The sequence below is a fragment of the Colius striatus genome, chromosome 3, assembly GCF_028858725.1.
Source record: "Colius striatus isolate bColStr4 chromosome 3, bColStr4.1.hap1, whole genome shotgun sequence".
In the NCBI taxonomy this organism is placed as follows: Eukaryota; Metazoa; Chordata; class Aves; order Coliiformes; family Coliidae; genus Colius; species Colius striatus.
Genome location: NC_084761.1, coordinates 34,212,008 through 34,231,797, shown reverse-complemented (window position 1 = coordinate 34,231,797; position 19,790 = coordinate 34,212,008). Strand labels below are relative to the sequence as shown.

Sequence of the window (19,790 nt, the reverse complement as noted above, 5' to 3'; positions counted from 1 at the left end):
GTTGCTCCCTTAGCTTGTGCTCGTGTGTTTGCATTGACACCCCGGCTGGGGCGGGTGAAACACGATCTGGTGATGTTATATCTTTCGTGAGTAGGTGGTGTTGATTTATTTACAAGTGTTTCGTAGGCCCGGGGCACACGACTGTGGTAAAGTGTTCTAAAACTAATGAAACTATACTTAAAACCGTAATTAAAAGTTCTGGAAGGAAGTCTTAGGGGGAAGATCTACCGAGTAGCACGAGTGAAAGCAGCTTGGTTTGTCAAGCCGGCTTGATGCTCTGGTTACTGAGTCTATGGAGACTGTTTTCATTTAATACAAACACTTGTAAAGGAGTGCCAGCATGCCTTAAAGGGCAGTTTATATCCTTACTAACTTTGGAAATCTGAGCTTGTACAAAAAATAAATTAAATCTATGTAATTTGATTAGGGATACATGTATAAAAATTGCTAAGGTAGTTCTCTTGTGCAGTTGCTGTAGCTTACTTTTTAATGAAACACATGTATGTTTGTGACAATGAAAGGCAAGTCATTTTCACTAATAGGTTTAAAACAATATACTGAAAGCAGAATAAAAACAATAGGTGTTTAAAATGATATTGGCAGAATAATCCGAGAGATCAAACGTACAGGTGAGCTAGTTGTTGAAATAGGTTGCTATTGAACACTTGTTGAATATTAATTAAACATTAGCTATGGTTAAATCCTCCATTTGAATAAAAAATAGGAAAGTAGTGCAAGCATGAAAGTCAAGGCATCTAAGGTATGAAGTCCCCTTCTGTTAAGAACAGGAAAAACAATCCTATAGTTGCAAAAATGCTGCAGTAGTTAATGCAACTTTTGTTCATTTTTTGCTGGAAAAGTTGTAGTTTGATAATTGCTAAAACCAAATAAAACTTTGATGGGAATACAGTCAGAATAATAATTTTAAAAATAAAGAGTTGAACTTTGATCCCCTGAAAGATTCTGTGGAAGTCTTTTGGGAGGAGAATTTGTCAGTAATTAGAAGACAATTAAAAATAATGTGCAAACAGAAAATGGACTAGTTTGGTTTGTTAAGAACAGTTTGGGTCTAGGTTGTTTTATTTTTTTTCTTTCCTCTTTACAGTGGCCAATGCAGTTAATGAGTAAAGACTCTAAGGCATTTGTCGTGAGCTTTACAGGGTTTCTGCCATTGTCTGTGTTGATGCTAGAAACAAACTCCTGAAATGTGGTCTAAAAATAATTATTGTGAGCTCTTGTACAGCTGGTTGAGAAATTGTTTTTGAAGCTGACTTGTGAATAATTGACTTTTAAACAAGGAAATAAAGTGTCATAAAGTGTCTTCCTGGGGAGTTCTGTTTTGAATGTATTTTCATGGTATCTGATAATGATGAACACAAAATAGATATGTTGCCAAATGAGAAGGACTGCAAGTGCTGTACAGCTTGGCATCAGAATTCAAAGTTATCTAGATGATTGATAGCAGACTGGAAATCAGTTAACAAGAACTGAGGGAGAAAGAGAACATAGGGAGGAAAAATCAAAGGCATAATTAGTGTAAAGAGTAGTACTGAACAAAAGCGTCCCAAAAATATTTGAGCACAGTATAGTACATAGTAAATTAAATATCAATAACATGATGCCCTTTCAACTAGACCAATGTTATTTTGGTGTGTTAACAGGGGTGATTAAATATACAGAGAAAGTAATTAATCTGCTCTGCTCTGTTGAATAAGGGCCTTAGCTAAAATAATAGGGCTATTTTTTAACCATAGTCTGTATATCTCTAGATTCTGCAAGAATATTAAGCTTTTAAGACTTGGTTTGTGACAGAAACTTGAAAGGCATAGGCACACTAGAAAAGGAGAAACAGCAAATGTTAAGTGCCCTCACATCTATTAAAGAGTTGCTATGAAAAGGCTAGCGATCAACTATGAGTTCTCTGTAGAGTGAGAGAGGAAATCATGCTTTTTAGAAGAGAATACTTGGATTGGATGCTAAAGCAAAATTTTTGGCTTTTAGGTTGATGAAACACTGAAACTGGTTGTCCCCAAAGATGATGAAATTTCTTTTGTTGAGGAAGTAAGTGGCTGGACAAAAAGCTGTTGAGGGCAGCCTGGTCTCCCCAAGGTCCTTACAAACGTGCTTTTAAAAGATTCTGTGTGTACTAACATGGTGGAATTAGAAATTGTACTTGGAGAAAACTGCTTTGAAATCTGAAGAAGTTTCCTTGGGGCTGGATTTTTATGGAACTTCAGTAAGAAAGGACCATTATATATTATTCTCTATTACCAGTGTGTTGTGGAAGAGCATGTGTGTTCTTGGTGAAGGCTTTACTTTCAGGTATGCACCTTGTAAAAGTGTCTTCCACTGGCATGCTGAGAATGACCTGTCTGTTTGCTTGTGAAAAATAGACTGGTGAACCATTTAAATCTATTTCACTCTCTTTATAAAACTTTGTTTGTTAAAGCATTTTTAATGACTGCTGCTTCACAGGAACATTCTCTGTAAAAGAGCAAAACTTCTCTAAGGAGGATGCTGAGAGAGAAGGAATTCAAGGAAAAGAAATAAAAGCTGCCTTGCCTTGATCAAAGGCTATGCATGCCATACAGTGCAAAGTGGTAAAACAAAAAATGTGACATTGATCCTGTCATTAAGACATTAACATACTAATGATGTTACTAAGGAAACAGCCAGTTAGCGATCATTTGGAATAACTTGAGTTGGAAAATTGGAGATGTTTCCAGCCAATGCTGTATGAAGTGTGTTTCCATCTTCCAGCATGTGTCAAGGAGAAGGGCTTCTAGACATATTAGTTGTTTTTATACAGCCTGGGAAAAAAAAAAAGCACAATTCTCATTCCATTATCTTCTTGGACTAAGAACAAAGAATTTCATAGAATTTCATAAAATGGTAGGGTTGGAAGGGACCTTTAGAGGTCCTCTAGTCCAACCCCACTGCAGAAGCAGGTCAACATGCTGGTGTTTAAAAATGTTATTTTATTTGGTGACTTTTAACAGTATTTGTCTTGTCCAAAACAAGGTACTTGCTAGTAAAATGTCCAAAAGAGTCACTTAAGTGACCTAGGCTGTTACAGTATTATTTTTCTTAATGCTTCTATCAGCTTTCTGCTTTTAAAGTTCTTAAGCGTATTGGAATTATAGCAAAACTATCCAGAATGTTTTGTTAAGCAAGTTCTGTCATGAAAATATGACTTGCTAAGTTCAACTCATTGATTAAAACATTAAAGATTTTTAGTCTTTCTGATCACTAATGCACATCTGACTTATTTACCATCTGTCATTGGAGTTGAAATCTGGGTCTTGAATAGCTTTGCCTGTTAGATAGAAGGAACCAAACTCAGTTTAAGACATTAGGAAACTTGGATGGTATTTCTTGCTGTGTGTTCCAGACCCTCAAAGTATGTGCCTCAAACTTTTGTGAGCCAGTGCAATACAAATCTTGTTGCTGTCAAGTTATTTAGAACTTCCCCGTGTGTACTGAGGCTTAGAAGAAATCTCAGCGTTGTTGTCTTAAGGGTTTCTGCATACGTCAAAATTCTAGTAATTTTTCTGAAAAGCATGTGTAATCAGTCAACTTTCTGAGAGAATCTGAATGTACATTGTAATTTCTGGGATTTAGCTTAGTTTGGTGGGTCTTAATGAGATGTTTGCATACGCCTTATGTCTGAAAGTTGGGTTTTTCATTAGTCTGACAATAGATATTTCTAGAAATGAAGATATGGCTCTCAGATTTGGAGTATTTTATTAATTTTCTCTTCAAGTCAAAGTAATAAAGAAGTGTGAAAACTTGATGCCGATTATATTCAAGAGGTGTTTTGTATCAAATGAATAATTTGACTTTGCTTTTTGGTGTTGAATTTTCTATCTATATTTTTAGAAGTGGGAAGAACAGCATTATTGGTTTCCATATAAATCTGAGAATGAAAATGAGTGCACCTCAGCCTCTCTATTGGTTCAATGTCACAAAAGTAACAAAATAGCACTTGTTCTAGTAGGTGATTTGAGCTTTAAAATTCACAAATCTAGGAAAACAGTCTCCCTGATGCTTATAACATAACTTGAATTTTGATGTAGGATGAGGATTGGACGAGATGATTTTTGAAAGTGATTTCCACCACTCAAACTATTATGTTATTGTGAAACGTGTTCTATTTTTCAGGCAGCAGGGAACTAAGTGCTTTGTAACTTTTTCCAAGACACTTTTCAATTCTTTGTAGATTCGTTGTGACAATGTGTTCTACTCAAGGTGCTATGAGTAAATTTGAAGTTGTATAAAGTGGCAACTAGAGTAAGTTATTTCTTTTCTGTTCTAGTCTACAATCTCTTCTACTGATACACAGGTTTATGGTGTAGCCAATTCAATAGGGAACAGCTGCGTCTAAAAGAATCTATGATAAATAGTTGATAAAACAAATTTAAAAACAGATAATGCAATACTTAAATACAGTGACTAGGGAAGATTTATGTGGAGTTTCTTCTTACAGGAGTATCTAAATGGATTACCTGTTTTTCAGTAGAAAAACTCTGAAAGTATGTCTTGAGTATATGTTTGTAAAATGAAAAAAAAATAAATTAGAAGTTACTTGAGGGCCAATAGAAAATGTTTGACATGGACAGTGATGTATACCACGAATCCAGATTTCTGGTGTCTGACAGTTTTTAGCTTTGGAATTATTCTTACATAGAAAATCTTGTCTCTACCTCCTGTCACTGCTGTAGTAAGCCAAGTCTGGATCATGTAGATACTGTCTTAGTGCAGTACCTCATTTGCTGTCTAGGTGGGATACTGGACTTTATTCCGAGGTCAGTGAAGCTTAATGTGATGTCATGTGGGTAGGCAAAGGATTAGAAGTCAATTCTAATGCCCTGACTTTTCAGTGTTTTATGTTTAATTTTAAGCCTTAATGTAATTCCTTGTATGGAACTTCTGTTCTTTGGATTTCTTTCTTTTTTTTTCCTTAAAGAAGTCTTTTAAGCTACTTTCTGGAAATGTCAAGGTGCTCTGTACTATATGGAACACAATCTAATTCTATTGTAGTATATATGACAGTAGTCTAGGTGATGAGATTGAATGTGATTGAGTGGTGCAAGTCACAGGTTAATGATTCCAGGTAAAGTTGTGAAGTTAAGGAAGCGGATCACATATGAAGTTGGCAATAACCAGTTGCTACCAAACTAGACACAATATGATTTGTTTAAACTCTCATTTTATGTTTTTAAGGAGAAGTATCTCCAGGAGGACAGGCTTGCTCTACCTTCTGAAGTTGCAGATTAAGAAAACATATGGGAGGGGGAAACTAAGTTGTATTGCCAGCCTTTAAATCAATAGAGTCTGGTTTAATTTCTTAAAAAACAAACTAAACCGTAAAAAATACCGAAACTCTGACTAAGTCTGTGTTTATGAATTAGAATTACACAAGTAAAATTTCTTATGAATGTTCCATGTGTGTATTGAAATTTTAAGGACACAATTTACCTGTATAAATATACAAACTTACAAATACATATGTGTATATATATAAACCCCATGTTTTGTAAACTTGTGTAAGCTGAAGCCAAATAATTAAGTGTCTATGTGAACAGACACAACCCTTTAATTTTCCCATCAAGCTAAAAATGTATTAACTAACTCAATTATTTTCTTTTACTAGAAATGACTACCCCAAACAAGACACCACCTGGTGCTGACCCAAAGCAGTTAGAGAGGACTGGTACTGTTAGAGAAATAGGCTCGCAAGCAGTTTGGTCTCTTTCATCCTGTAAGCCAGGTAAAATTGCAACAAATAATGCAAAAAGATGAATATATATTTATTTTCTTAGAATATATACCACTTCATGTTTTGATAAGAAGGCATACATACAGAGTGCAGCAGTGAAAGTGCTGTAGTGTAAGCTATGTGAATAGCCACTACAAATAATTTTGGCCTAGTCTGTATTTGATGCAATATAACAGTGAAACATAAAAGTGAAAATTTTATAATAAATGAATGGTCTCTAATAGTGATTTTCCTGTAGTTCAGCAGTTAGATTATAGAATAGGTAGAAAGGCCTAACCATTAAGTATTGTTTCTGCAATTAGTGTGAGTTGTTGCTTAACCATTTGAAGTTCCAGGATATGTTGAAGGGTTTCAACCTCCCAGACTTCAATAGAAGACAAGAATGTAAAGACACTTAGGTACAGAGCTTTGTACAGATTCCCCTGTTACAGTTTTGGGTCACAAAAGCATGGGCACAACTTGGATACCTAGAAATATTTTCTTTCATATTATAACTTAGGATACATTATTTTGTAACAGATGAAGAAAAGTTACATCTGTGATGTCTGCATCACAGAAATGATATATTCAAGACTGTCACATTTTCTTTTTTTTTTTTAAGGATTTGGAGTGGATCAGTTACGAGATGATAATCTAGAAACTTACTGGCAGTCAGATGGATCACAGCCTCATTTGGTGAACATTCAATTTAGGTATTAAAAAGGGGCTTATGTGGGTTAAGGTGTTTTGTATAACTTTGTATTGATTACTGTTCACCAAGATGGGAATTTTGGACATGCCAGGGCTATTCCTGGATTAATCGTTTTACCCAACTGGTAAGAAGCCAGTTAGCATTTATAAAAAAATGAGATTTTTGAGTGTTGTGGTCACTAAATGAAACAAAGAGCAATGTTTAATGTTGTATAATTGTTAACAGTTTCATGTTTGTCTACCTAAGGTAACAGTTCTGTGCTGACTTTCTGTCTTTGAGTATAATTTGAAGGATAGATGATTGTTTTTAAAGTAGTCCTAATATTGTTTGAGAAACCTATTCCTGTTCTGTGTAGGGTGCTTTCAGCCTTTTTCTTTAACCAGGCTCTTAGATACTTGTCATCTTTTAAATTTATTTTCTGGAGAACTCTTTGCTATAGTAATAGAGCCAATATTTGATAAGCTAAACATATGCATCATCACATACAAGTGCTTGTTGCCATCTTGGTATTTTTAGTATACTGGTGCTTCTGAAGCTTGACAAAGGATAACAGTGAAAATCAACTCAGTGCACAACTTAATATGGAAAAATGCCTAGTTGCTTTAATAGCAGAATTCTTATAAATGGGTAGACAGACTTGTATTAAGTTTTAGAATAATTTAAATCCTTAGTTATTACAAACTCATCTTGAATATTTTTCTTTGATGCTTACATAGCTTTTGTCGCTTCTTGCAGAAGAAAAACAACAGTGAAGACGTTATGTATTTATGCAGACTACAAATCTGATGAAAGTTACACTCCGAGCAAAATATCTGTCAGAGTAGGAAATAATTTTCATAATCTCCAGGAAATCCGGGTAGGTCAATGATACTTTGCTTTCTGTCTTAACATAGTCCTCTCTTATTAGGACATCTGATATAATGAAACTGGTTTTGGAAGATAGCATTGTGCCAGCAGAGGGAGAATGACTGTGTTTATTTTGATGTTTACCTTTAATTTCTATCTGGTATATTTACTAGACTGTTTTTCTGGTTTTTATCAGGCTTCATTACCAATGTGATTGTAACAGACTTGATATATAGATCCTGTAACGGGATAAAGAGTGGGGTTTTCCAGAACAGAGCTGTTTAGAATTGGTTAACATTTAATCTCACTTAAAATATCTGCAGACCCTTAGTTCTTAAAAACTTGTATTTTTAAACTTAACTGATGCCTTTTATATATGGGTTGCTCAGCTATTGAGTCTCATTAGTAATCAGGATTTAGAACTACAGATTTTAGTTATGGCTGTGTGGTGCATAAATATTTTTGGAGTCTAGATTTTATTTTTGGAAGCAGCATGTACTCCTATTAAGTAGTAGCATCTGAATCAAAACCTATTTTGAGACCCTGCAATATAAGGCCTGGTCATCAATTATGCAAAGGTTTCTTTGGATCCTACAGGTTAGGGAATTTTCACATACAGGAGAATATGTTACGTAAGCTAATAGCTGACTCTAACCCGTGCTGCTGCTGAGAGCTAGTGGAATTGCAACACTGACTTTTCCAAAATCTTATCCAAAGCAAGCAAGATACCGATATAAATTGGAAGGCTAATATAAATGACAATCAGATGGGCTCATAAATGAGGTTATAACTTTTAAGCATCATTTCTAGTCTTCCGCAATGCTTTTTTATACTGTACAGTTGCTGAGATGTAGAAATTTTTGAAGCAATGTAGTATTTTTGGTTTAAGCAATATGGTGCAAAATCCAATTTCTGTTTCTGTCCGTATGACATTTGATGCTTAAGACTTCAAATGAAACGTAGATTTGGAGTGATTTGTTAATGTTTTTATTTACTGTAACAGTCAAACCCACTACTTTTTAATGGTGACACTTCTAGCCAGAAAGTTTGTTTACAAAAACCGAGATCAGGTCTGAGTTGCTTTAAGTGCTTAGTTGTGCTAGCTTTGTGGTAAATGGAAAGGCAGGTTTAAAATAGTCCATGATCTTTGTGAAAGTCTACCTTGTGAACTAATCATGTTACTCACAAGCTGTGTACCTTTGCTGGTTTTTGGATTATGGTAGCCTCATGCTTGATTGCTCTCTCTGGAACTTAGCAGCTACTGTCTGATACACTGGGAACACTTAACTTGCCTCCTTTGTATGACAGGTATGACAGTAATGGAAGAATAGGAATGATGAGAAATGGGAGGCACTAAATAGTGTTTTGAATTTTTACGTTGTCTTTTAGTGTTTGAGGCCTCAAGAAGAGCAGTTTATTGGTAGAAGGTTGTAGATGCAGTGGAAATAGAAAGTGTAGTAAACATGCATGCCTCTGTTATGTTGGCATGATATATCTGTGTCCTTTCAATGATTTATGACTTTTCTCAAGCTTTGACCTATACTTTTATCCTGAATGTTAAAAATGTAAGGATCTTGGCTCTTTTTTTTTAAAAAAAAAAAAAAAGACACGTTCTTGTGAAATAAATGAATCATCACATTAAATAGACTTTCATCAGCTGCAAATTTTATCTTTTAGTCTTAATTGCAGGGTAGCAGTTTTGGGAGTTACACGTTGTGTGACGGTAGTGGCAGCGTGGTCTTTGCCTTGTTAGGCTTGGGGGCTGTTTTCCGAGTGTCCACTAGATGTCAGCGTTGTCCTTAATTATTAGGTAAAGTTAACAGTTTGCTTTTTGGTTCGAAGACTATTCTTCCAACAACTAAACGATTCTCCTTTGAATATAAAGTTTAGTACAGCATTATACATATGACTGCAATAAATTTCTTATACGCTAGTAAAGTTCCACTTTTGATAGCATATGTCATAGAATCACAGAATGGTAGGGTTGGAAGGGACCTTTAGAGATCATCTAGTCCAACCCCCCTGCAGAAGCAGGTTCACCTAGATCAGGTCACATAGGAAAATGTCTAGACGGGTCTTGAAGACCTCCAAGGAAGGAGACTCCACACCCTCCCTGGGCAGCCTGTGCCACTGCTCCATCACCCTCACAGTAAGATAGTTTTTTCTTATATTTAAATGGAACTTTTTGTGTTCCAGCTTCATCCCATTACCCTTTGTCCTGTTGCTGGATACAATAGAAAAAAAGGATGTCCCAACCTCCTGACACCCACCGTTTAGATATTTGTAAGTATTAATAAGATTCGCCCTCAGTCTCCTCTTCACTAGACTAAACAGCTCCAGTTCCCGTGTTATTAAAGATCTATAGAAACAATGAAATATAAGCGTATTAGTACTTTGCAGTTTCTCAGGCAATATATTTTTAGCTTTTTACTTGATATACATTATGTATTTAGTTAAAAGCACCTGTAAATGAACGTAGTTACTAATATATTTTTATAATATTTTCATATGACTGCAATATGTTGCATGAGAGCAGTAATTCTTACACATACCACATACTCATATACTTTTTAAACTTAAAAACTGAGATGAAATGTGTTCAAACTGTGTACTAATGAGACTCAATACTTCAGTGTTGTAAAATAATAGTGACTAACTTAGTCTCCACCATGTTAAATATTGCTATAGATTTTAATGTCTCCTAAGTTTCTTGATAGTCAGAATGTGCTGCTTAAACTTCAGTCCCGAAATTTTCTTTTTTTCAGCTTCTCTGACACATAGGCCAGTTATTAAAGCAGTGTGAACTGTTGTGAGCTCTTTGGAGAAATCTGCTTAATTGTACAATGATTCCATTGGCTTCAAGACTGATTAACTGAATGGAAAATCCAACTAAATAATTTTATATTTTCCATGGGTACTCGCCCAGCTCATAGGGTCTAACAAAAGTCCTGTGATGCCTCCATGTGTTTTCTTCCAAATGGTCTAATTTCCAGAACAATGCAATGTACTATTAGGCTAGGTTTTATCACTCACATAAGATTAGCTTTAGTTTGTGATCTAGCATGTAGGTATGTCCTTTCTGGAACCTAAGATGAAATCGTTTTCCGAATAAAAGGATTTTTACCTTCTGAAATAAGTCATTTGTACCCTGTGCTATGAATGAGAACAGCCGTTGCAATCTGGCACTATTATTCTTTTGTTCAGCTGCAGGGACTACAGTTAAGATATGTTCAATAAACCTTCTCCTGTGACTTAGGTGTCCTTTTATCACAGCTGTCAAGCTTGGAGAGCAAATATTTTTTCATTTCCAATCTTGGAGTTCTCCCACATAACGGCGAAACAGTGTGGATAGACAAGACAGTCTTACAGAGGCATTTTTGGAACAGCATCCAGAGTCTTCATTGTGTTATTTCAGTTATTAAACTTTCTCATTATATGAAAGTAACCCACCACAAAGGATAAGAGTGAAATCTTGGCTGCAAAAGATATCTGGTCTCTTCAAATAACGCTCACTTGCTTGTTGCGTTTGTACCTCCAAGACATTTAGGTCATCATCAGTTCATCTTGCCATGAAAAGATTAAGTGTTGAGATGCTAAGTGTGGGCAGGATTTCAGATTATATTCACTTAGTAGTTTCAGCAGCTTCTGCTGTCAGTCTGTAATGCAGGGATTTCACACAGGAAAGCAAGAAACCTGTAAACTCTTGTATTAGCCAGTTCTACATCTTTGGATATAAAAGACCCTCCGGGAAGGTATGTGTTAGATTTCTGAAAATAGCTACTCAATTCCTACATTAGTTCCCATCTGAGAAGTCACTGGTCTTTAATTCCAAAATTAAAGTTGCTTTAAGAGGCAGAATTTCTCCTGAAAGAGACAGTCTTTTATTCTGCTGTGCCCTGTAGAGGACTTAACAACAGAATGTAGTGTACATGTCTTGGTTGTAACTAGGCAAGGTGCAACTAGGCAGGTATAACTTCCTTCCTATTCCAGTAAGAGTTAGTTCATCCAGCAGTTTTTGGACTTTCCTATGATTTTTTTATTTGGAATAAGGTGTGCTTTTCATTTGGTTGTTTGTGTTGTTCAGAGAAACTGGCAAGGTTTGGGGTAGTGCTGATCAATTACTGGTACATTGCTTTGCTTTTCAAATCACTTAAGGGTAGTAATTCGGGCTAAAAAGGAAGTGAAATACTCCACTGAAGGGGGAGACTGGGAGCTTCTGACTGTGAATGTGCTCTCTTTATGCCATAGGGCAAATGAAACAGATAGCATCATGACTTTATGTAATCTAGGTAAGCACGATGTTCGTTCTTTGCTTCTTTCAGAAGCCATTCAGTCCAAGGTGATGCTACTGGAACAGGGTAACAGCTTTGGTTAACAACCTTTATAGATGAGCAGTGCTCTGTCATTGGGCAGCAACAGATTCCCCTTACTTAGGAGAAGACACTCGCCAAAGCCCCCCACGGTGATGTGGTATCGTAACCAAGCACCACGGACAGGGCCACTTCTTCACTGTCTCCAAGAGGTTCTGGGCTAGAGCAAGGAGTTAGCAACCACAGGAATGTCCAAACTCGGGGGCATTTCCCAGAGGTAGTTTAGGAAGTTGGACCCTGTTGTAATCTCTTTATAGTGTGAAGTGATAGTAATGAAGAGGCTGGACTACCCTAGAGAGTTTCTGAAATTCAACAGCTAGCAAGCTTGGCATATTTTCTGTATGTGGAGTAAAGTCAGATACTGAGGAGCAAGGAGATGCTAACTTGTCATAGAACTGTTGCAAGTCGGGAAATCGATAAAAGGTACCGTATCTGAGTCTCTGATCAAACATCTCCTAAGGTGCATTTTAAACTGCTTTCTTCTGAAGATAAGAGTACTGAGTTTTTACTGTTTTATTTAGTTTCCTGACAAGACTTCAAGTACTTTGGTTTGAAACCATTGCTCTGCGTTTTTTCTTCTATATAAGATGCATTTCTGATCTCTAATTATTCCTTGAGTTCAGAATGTCAATTAAAAACATTTAGTCTGATTTCTGTAAACCACACTTGATGCTAAGAAAAAAGGGAGTAAACTTCAGTTTACAGATTTTCAAACTGTAGCCTTTGTCTCTAGGATGCTCTGCAGATGAGATCATCACAGCAGCTTGCTCATTTTGATTGCTATCTTACTGTTAAGGTAGTTTTGAGTATGGATTTAGCAAGCCACTACCTGTTCCTTACATCTAAAATTTACCAGTACTGGAAGTCTGCAAAGCAGTACTGGTTAGCTATGAAGCCTTGTGATTGATCTCAAGGGTACAAGTCAAGTTTAGGAAGCATGGTTATTTCCATCTGATGCAGTTTGTGCTCCATACTTCCGCCTTCCATTGGGGAGGATATTTTGAGTCACCAATGGGGACAAACCCTTCTTTAGAAAAAAAGAAGGCTCATTTAATGACGTAACAGCACGATTCCCTACTAATGTCATAATTACTGTAGGTGAAATGACCTACTCATCATTCCTGTCCTTATGGAAATCAACTAGTACATGCTTCAAACCATGGAAATTCTGAACAAGATTGCAACTTCCCCGCTTTTTATACCCTGGAATGGTGATACATTGGAACAGAGCTTCCTGGGCAATAACGAGAAATGCCATTATTGAAATAGACTTCTGTGCATGTGAGGTATCTGTGTACAAGCAGTGAGTTCTACATCACATCTCGAAGAGTTCTGAAGAACAGAGGATTATTTTGGTCCTCACATCATAAAATTGTTAAGCATTTTTATCTTATCTTGCTCTTAAATGGTATTTTAAGAGGAAATAAACATCTCTTCTGCTGGATCTTAGAGGGGGGAAAAAAAATAAAGACAACTAAACATCGGTTTTATGCTGTGGCACCTAGAGAGATACATTTTCTTGCTTTGTATCCCAACGTTCAAAACCAAGTATATGAAGGAGCCTCTTTTTGCCTCTGGAGGATGTGGGACATTAAAGGGGCCCTGTACTTTTAATAGTCAGTCTGACTTGACCTTCTAAAGCAGAGAAAAATTGATGTGAAAGTGGCAACAGCTCTGTGTAAGCCAGGAACTTGATGAAGTACAGAACTTTCCTCCAGGGAACTCAAGTATATAGAGTCTAGGAACTGATTGAAGCACAAAGTTTTACATGTATGTGAAAACTTTGCCTGGAATTAAAACCTTTTTCTTCATTATTTGATCTTAGTTTCACCATTGAAAAGGAATTGGAAAACACCTATGATTTTTGTGTAAAAGTGAAAAAGCTGCCCTCTCCGCTGCCAATGAGAAAAGGCGAGAACTTATCAGTTTGATGCTAATCAGTTATGTTGTGCTATATTATATCTGTTTTGTAGTGAGTGTTTGGTTATCTGATTTAATCTCTTTTCTGTGCATGAAATTTTAGTTAGGTGGGTTTGAAGAGATTTCTTGAAAAGCTTGTTCATTACATATTTCACTTCCATAAAAATCTTTCTGGTTTGGATGTCTTAAAACTTCAGATTTTTTTTTTTTTAAAGTGTGTTATTGATGCTGGGAAACTATTCTCTAATATGATGGGGAATTTTTCATGTCATTAATGCAAAATCCCAGTAGGATATTGCAATTAAAGTACTGCAAACAAATGCCAGTCTTCTCTGTGGTGGACAGGAGCAGGTTGCAGATAGTGCTCGGTGTGTGAGAGGGATAAGTACTTGAACTTTTTCTATTAATATTTTTAAGAAAAATAGGGTTAAAGTTGTGGCCTTACAGCAAATATAAAATAGTATAGGAAACCAACTGCAGATTTAGATGAGCATCCAAAGAAGCACAAGGAAAAATTTCTTCACTTTGAGGGTGACAGAGCACTGGAACAGGCTGCTCAGATGGTTTGTGGAGTCTCCATCTCTGGAGACATTCAAAACCTACTTGGACAAGTTCCTGTGTGACCTACTCTAGAAGGTGCTGCTCTGCCAGGGGGATTGTACTAGGTGATCTTTTGAGGCCACTTCCAACCCTTAAGGTTCTGCGATATTCTCTACCACTTTTTTTAAGCATGTAGGAAGTTAACTGTTGTAGATTGGTAGTAATATTGGTTATCTTGTGGGATGAATAAGCAACTTTTTTGTAGTCTTGTGCAGATTATCTATGCTATTAAACCGGTATCCCAAATCAGAGTCTACACTGGATTGTGTCCATTTTACACCTGACGGGCTGAAACTTGTAACTGTGGTGCTTATTGGTACCATGTTGTAAATTCTTTATGGAACCCATATTTCCTTATTGATTATATCTGTGACTGTCTCCTGTATTATAGATTTTCCAGATGGTTTTCATGGGCTTTTAAATTTTTGCAGTGTCTGTATTCTGCCATTTTGGATATAAATAGCCATGAAAGATTACCGGTTCTCCATGATAATTTATCTGCTTTATATCCCTGAAGGATTTGTTTGGGTAATACTCAAATAATGAAGAGCAACGTGCTAATAAACTAGCCTCTTGACAACTTCTAATTAGAAAAATGAAGAATCTCTTCTTGGCAAGAAGATTTTCTATGAAGGGTCAAAGGAGTTCATGTATGCATTTAGTAAACGTTCTGTGAGGCTGGGGTCGATCACTTTTTCCTCTTCACACACTTTTCCCAATGTCATTGTCGTGTTGCTGACCTAAAAAAAATTCTAGCTAGAGCTGTAGAATAGCCCTAGAATAGTGGTTTGGTTTTTTTTTTTTCCAACTCTACTAACTTCTGCAGCAGATTTCCCTTCCCCCCCTCATGCTTCTGGCTTTTGTGAAAGCATTTTTTTGTACCCTTAACCCTTAGTGCTACATATAGCATCTCTTTGTTTCTTCTAAACCGTGTCTTTTTAATGCCTGGATAGAGCAGAGATGCTGATCTGTCTCTCTTTGATAGAATTATCAATTTTTTTGTGCTCCTAGAGAGACCAAGTAAATATCTGTGTTCTTTAGCTCCCAGGAATTATGTACAATATATCATATATTTAAAACAGTAGCCTCACTGCCCTTCACTCCCTGAAACTCAAGTTGCAATCAAACTTATGTGCTATTTAGCTGAGGGAAGAAAAGCATGTTTTTCTTTTACATGCCCAAAATGTAGTGAAAATCCCTGTGGACAGTCGTGTTTACAAGGGTAACTGTCTGCATTCAATTGTGGGTTGTAAAAGTGCTTGCTTGAATAAATACACTGAGCTATCAGACAGAACAACCAATAGTTCGTTGGACTAATTGACCTTGTCAGTAGAATAGAAACACTTGCAAATAAAATTCTCATTGCCAGCAAAGTTGCAACTGAAAACCCCTGAAGAAACTGTGTATATCCTCTAACTATCTTGGAATGCAGTGATTCAAGCAACAGACTTGCGGTGGTGGGGGATTGGAGGGGAGAATCATTAACTAAGCTTTATACACCAACATTTTTCAGGGACTGTTTTTTTTTTTTTTTTGTAGCATGAAGTTGTATGCATTCCTAAAATTATTAAGTAGTTCACATCCCATATTCAAGAGTTATGTTTTCTAACAATTTTTACCACTTTTACCATATCTTGGGTGCCCATGTATTGTTTGTTTTGCCCCTTTTTCTGCTTTTTTTATTATAGTGTTTATTATAACATAATTTGGTCTGCTTTTTTATTATAACCTACCCGTTTCAGAAAAGGCAAAAATGTTTGATAACCACAGCATGGTGTAATGAGGGTGGAGTACATTTGTCGTTCTACAGCAGTGGTTGACTTACTTGAATGCCAGTGTCTATAACCACACATACTGTGGCAGTTTATCTTTTTGAATATGTTCAAATTGCGTGACAATGGAGAGGAATCTCTGTAAATAGCAGAATGTCTGGTCTTCCAATTGAAAGCATGATGAAACAATTTTTTTTTAATTTACCAGTGATGAGTCATGTATCTGATTAAAAAAGGGAAAAAAAAAATCACTCCAGAAATATGTCTTTACAAATGAATTAGTCATATATGAGACATTTCCTTTTAAAATGTTGTATAATGTCACACAGGTGGAAGCAGTATTAATAAAAAAAGCAACAGTGGAAGACATAACAGGCTTCACTGTCTACTGTAAAAACATGGTTTTATTTTGGTTAGAAAACAAAACAGGAAAAATGACATTTGAAAAAAAAAAAAGTCTGAAAAATAGTTTAGTTAGCTCCTAAATAAACTTCAGAGATGAAAGCTTAAAAAAAAAGTATGGAGGTTTGTAAAAGGGGAGGGAGGATAGTGTATTTCACCTTAACTAAAGGACAATGTGTAATAAGGGATTTTGTGGTTTTACAGCTCGGTGCATGTGTTTGAAAGCTGTTCTCTCAGCAACGTGGGTGGCAGGTTATGCTACCATATAATGTATTGTAGTTGGCTCTCCACACTTGTCAGGGTTAGCGTTCAACCATTCGGAAAATTTTCCCATTGTTCTATCATGTGAACCAAGGCTAGTGTTGAATTCCCAATAACCTTCTGCAGGAAAAAGAGGTTTAATTAGAAAGTTTGAAATTTGATTACTTTTGTTATTGTCTTTATGTACTTCTCTCTAATTTAGGTGCTTATCTGCAAATGCAATCATTTTTTGCTCAGAAAGATGAAAAGCAAACTTAATGCTGTACTGCAGTTGCTTCAACACTTTGAAAAGAAAACTTGTATACTCAATTCTGTCTTTCTTCAGCATTAACACTCTATTTCCATCTTAAACATGTTTGCTTTAGATGGATCATAGCTTTTGGCAGCTACTGCATTTTTAGCAAATAATACTGTTTCTAGTAAGAGTTGCAAGAAAAAAAAACTTTGTGTGAGGTCCTTGTAAACTGAACCTTGGGAACGTTATGTTATTTCTGTATTTTCCCTTCTTTTGTGCTTCTTCTCTGTTTGTGTCATGGTTATAAATTACATCGTTTGAACTAGAGAATTCAAAACACTTTATTTTGCGATTCCTGTAATTTAAAAAAGAGAATGTTTGCTTTATGTGTATTTTTTTTTTTCTTTCTACCTGTTATTTCAGAGGCTGGCACACAGAGAAATAAGCAATTATGGTATTGAAATTCCATTGTGCCAGCACCTCCAGGGCATAATCCAAAAAACCCAGAAACATCGCCTGCTGGGTTGTATGCAGTATACTTGCGTGAACATCACTGTCTACTGTTCACACATCATTTTCTACTGAAAGTTCCTGTTGGAATAAAGGTTATGTGTTTGGAGAGTGCACTGGGACATTTGATAGTCAATGATTCTTCAAAGCTTGTAGTTTACCAATGTAGGCTCACTAGATACTTCTATGCTTCTTGCAGATAATCATTAATGCTTCAGAAGTAAGAGAAGCAAGCAGAGATTTGGTTTTGACAACATAAAAAACATATCAAGAAAGAGCTCACAGCTTGTCCCTTCATTGAAATATTCTGCTTGAAGACTTTACGTGAGGGTGAGGAATAAGGTGGGTGGCTGGAGGGGGAGGTGACAGAAGCAACTCAATTTCCCTACTTCAATATTTCTTCTTTTCTTTCTACTCCCTCCTCCTGCCCCCTCTCCCTCTAATGTCAAGTGATGTCTAGTTGATATTTTAAAACAGTCCAAGTGCATCCAGCAATACAGCTTATACTGGGTTTGAGCATGTAGGTTCCTTTAAATATCTTCATGGTGCTTGGTCGGATCAGAATTGAAGTTGATCAGAATTTATTTTAACTGTAGTTTACAAAACACATATAATACTCACTTGCAAACTGTAGCGTGTAGTGACATCTCTTTTTCTAATTTGTTTTTAATCTCTCTGTGCTTGGGCATATTGTTAGAGACCCTGGTAGGCCTACTGTTTAATGGTGGGACAAGTGATTACAGTTCCTGGTCGTTTGCTAGATTCATAAAAGTTAAGAGAAAAGGAAATGATTTTAAACCAGATAATAAAGTTCAAGCCAGGTAAAGTGTGATAATTTACCTTGATACTCAAGATAGTTATCTGTTTATCTGACTGTATAAAAACTACTCAAGTCCTTCTACTAGCGTAATTGCCAGTGGCAAATGATGTCAGTGTATGCTTGCTAGCATAGAATTACACTTTTGGTTATCTAAAAATATATTACAGACTGACTTCACTTGTAGGGTGGTTTGGTTCTTTGGTTCCTGCCTCTTTCAACTGTGGTTAAGATCCTGTCTTATGGCCACAGAACTATATATGTGTGTGTCATTATCCTTAAGTATTTGCAAAAGTGTATGACTCCTTTTTTATTGTTATCAATAGGGTAATAGGCAAGTTCTTAAGTATAGGTTATCAGTTATCTTAATTTCTTTTTTTTTCTTTTTTTATTAAGGATAATGTATTTCCACCTAGATGTCGTCTTCTGTGTTAAATAGCAAATTACTTAGGGTTTATATTGCAGTTTTTAATAATTTCTTGTAAATAAAAATGCTTACAATCCATCGCAGAGTTTAGGTCAACAGGTTGTTTTGACTGAATTAGGGTTTTTATATCATTGACAAGAGCCTGCACTCTGAATTTCCATACAATGTTAATTGCTGTAACAACATCATGCGTCTACTAAGGTTTCCTTGCTTACAAAGATTTGAGGTAAGCTTCTGGTAACAATTTTAATTGTGTTTGTCCTCAAGGGGAAATTTTTCTGTTGACTCTCAGGTTTTTTTCTTGGATGATTGAAGAGACTTCTGGTCACATAAGTCTTCAAGGTTTAAGCTAAGGAAAGCTTAAAATCTTTGGTTTCTTTGATTGCCTGCTGTATTTTTTTGATGCTTTTTGGGGAAGTGCAGGAGAGAATGATGAGTATTTAGGAGGATGGACGCTTGACTTGACCGGTTATTTAGCAGGGCAAGAAAGTAGGCACCATTTAAAGTCTGGAACAAGGACCATTCTTTAATCTCTTGGGAGAGTCACGCTAGGAAGGAAGTCTCAGAGAAATGCTTTCTGATATCTGCAGACTTGTATTTGAAAGTGAAATGATATTTCTTTAAAAGACACTGCATACTACATGGAAATTATTAGAGAGCTGTTTACCTATCCACTCTTCTTTTTCTTCCCCCATACCACAGCCGTACTACATACCACCATACCACTTTCCCCATTGTAAAGCCATGCTCTTTCTCATCCTTGAAGTTCCCACAGATTGGGTAAATCCAAAGCTAACTCCTATGACTTTAGATCCCATATGTAAAAGAACATTGTGGGAGTCCAACACTGAATGCCAACATTTTCCTGAACAGTTAAAAACTGAGTTGATTTGTGTCAAAGATGATAGGAAGACATTGCTCGCTCAGTTCTGCTTTTCTCTTTATGGAGATGTTGTTGGCCAGTTGGAAATACCTTGCAGTGGCATTTGAGCTTCCCCCCCCCCACCCCCCATAAACTGTGGATCAGGATTGAGAGGATAAATTCAGTGAATTATAAATAATAAGCTTTGATTTCCCTGATTTATCTTCACAGACTTATTTGTAGAAAGTAATCCATAGAGAAAGTACTAGTTAATTGCAGTGAGAGAGCTAAATATGTG

General features: G+C 36.2%; 1 protein-coding gene across 8 annotated transcripts in view; it reads left to right on the top strand.

Annotated features, from left to right (window-relative positions):
• ANAPC10 (anaphase promoting complex subunit 10) overlaps positions 1 to 19,790 on the top strand; it is a 35,587-nt gene that overhangs the window by 771 nt on the left and 15,026 nt on the right. For 2 of the 8 annotated variants that reach the window (XM_061991967.1, XM_061991970.1), the window contains exons 2-5: positions 5,654 to 5,770; positions 6,381 to 6,471; positions 7,206 to 7,326; positions 9,513 to 9,599. In XM_061991967.1, coding sequence (XP_061847951.1) covers positions 5,656 to 5,770; positions 6,381 to 6,471; positions 7,206 to 7,326; positions 9,513 to 9,593 — 408 coding nt within the window. In that variant the 5' untranslated portion in view covers positions 5,654 to 5,655 and the 3' untranslated portion in view covers positions 9,594 to 9,599. Of the gene's footprint in view, positions 1 to 2,001; positions 2,062 to 5,653; positions 5,771 to 6,380; positions 6,472 to 7,205; positions 7,327 to 9,512; positions 9,600 to 10,081; positions 10,196 to 17,585; positions 17,729 to 19,790 lie in introns of those variants that run through there. The other 6 variants (XR_009818379.1, XR_009818380.1, XM_061991969.1 and 3 more) reach the window with 6 other exon arrangements.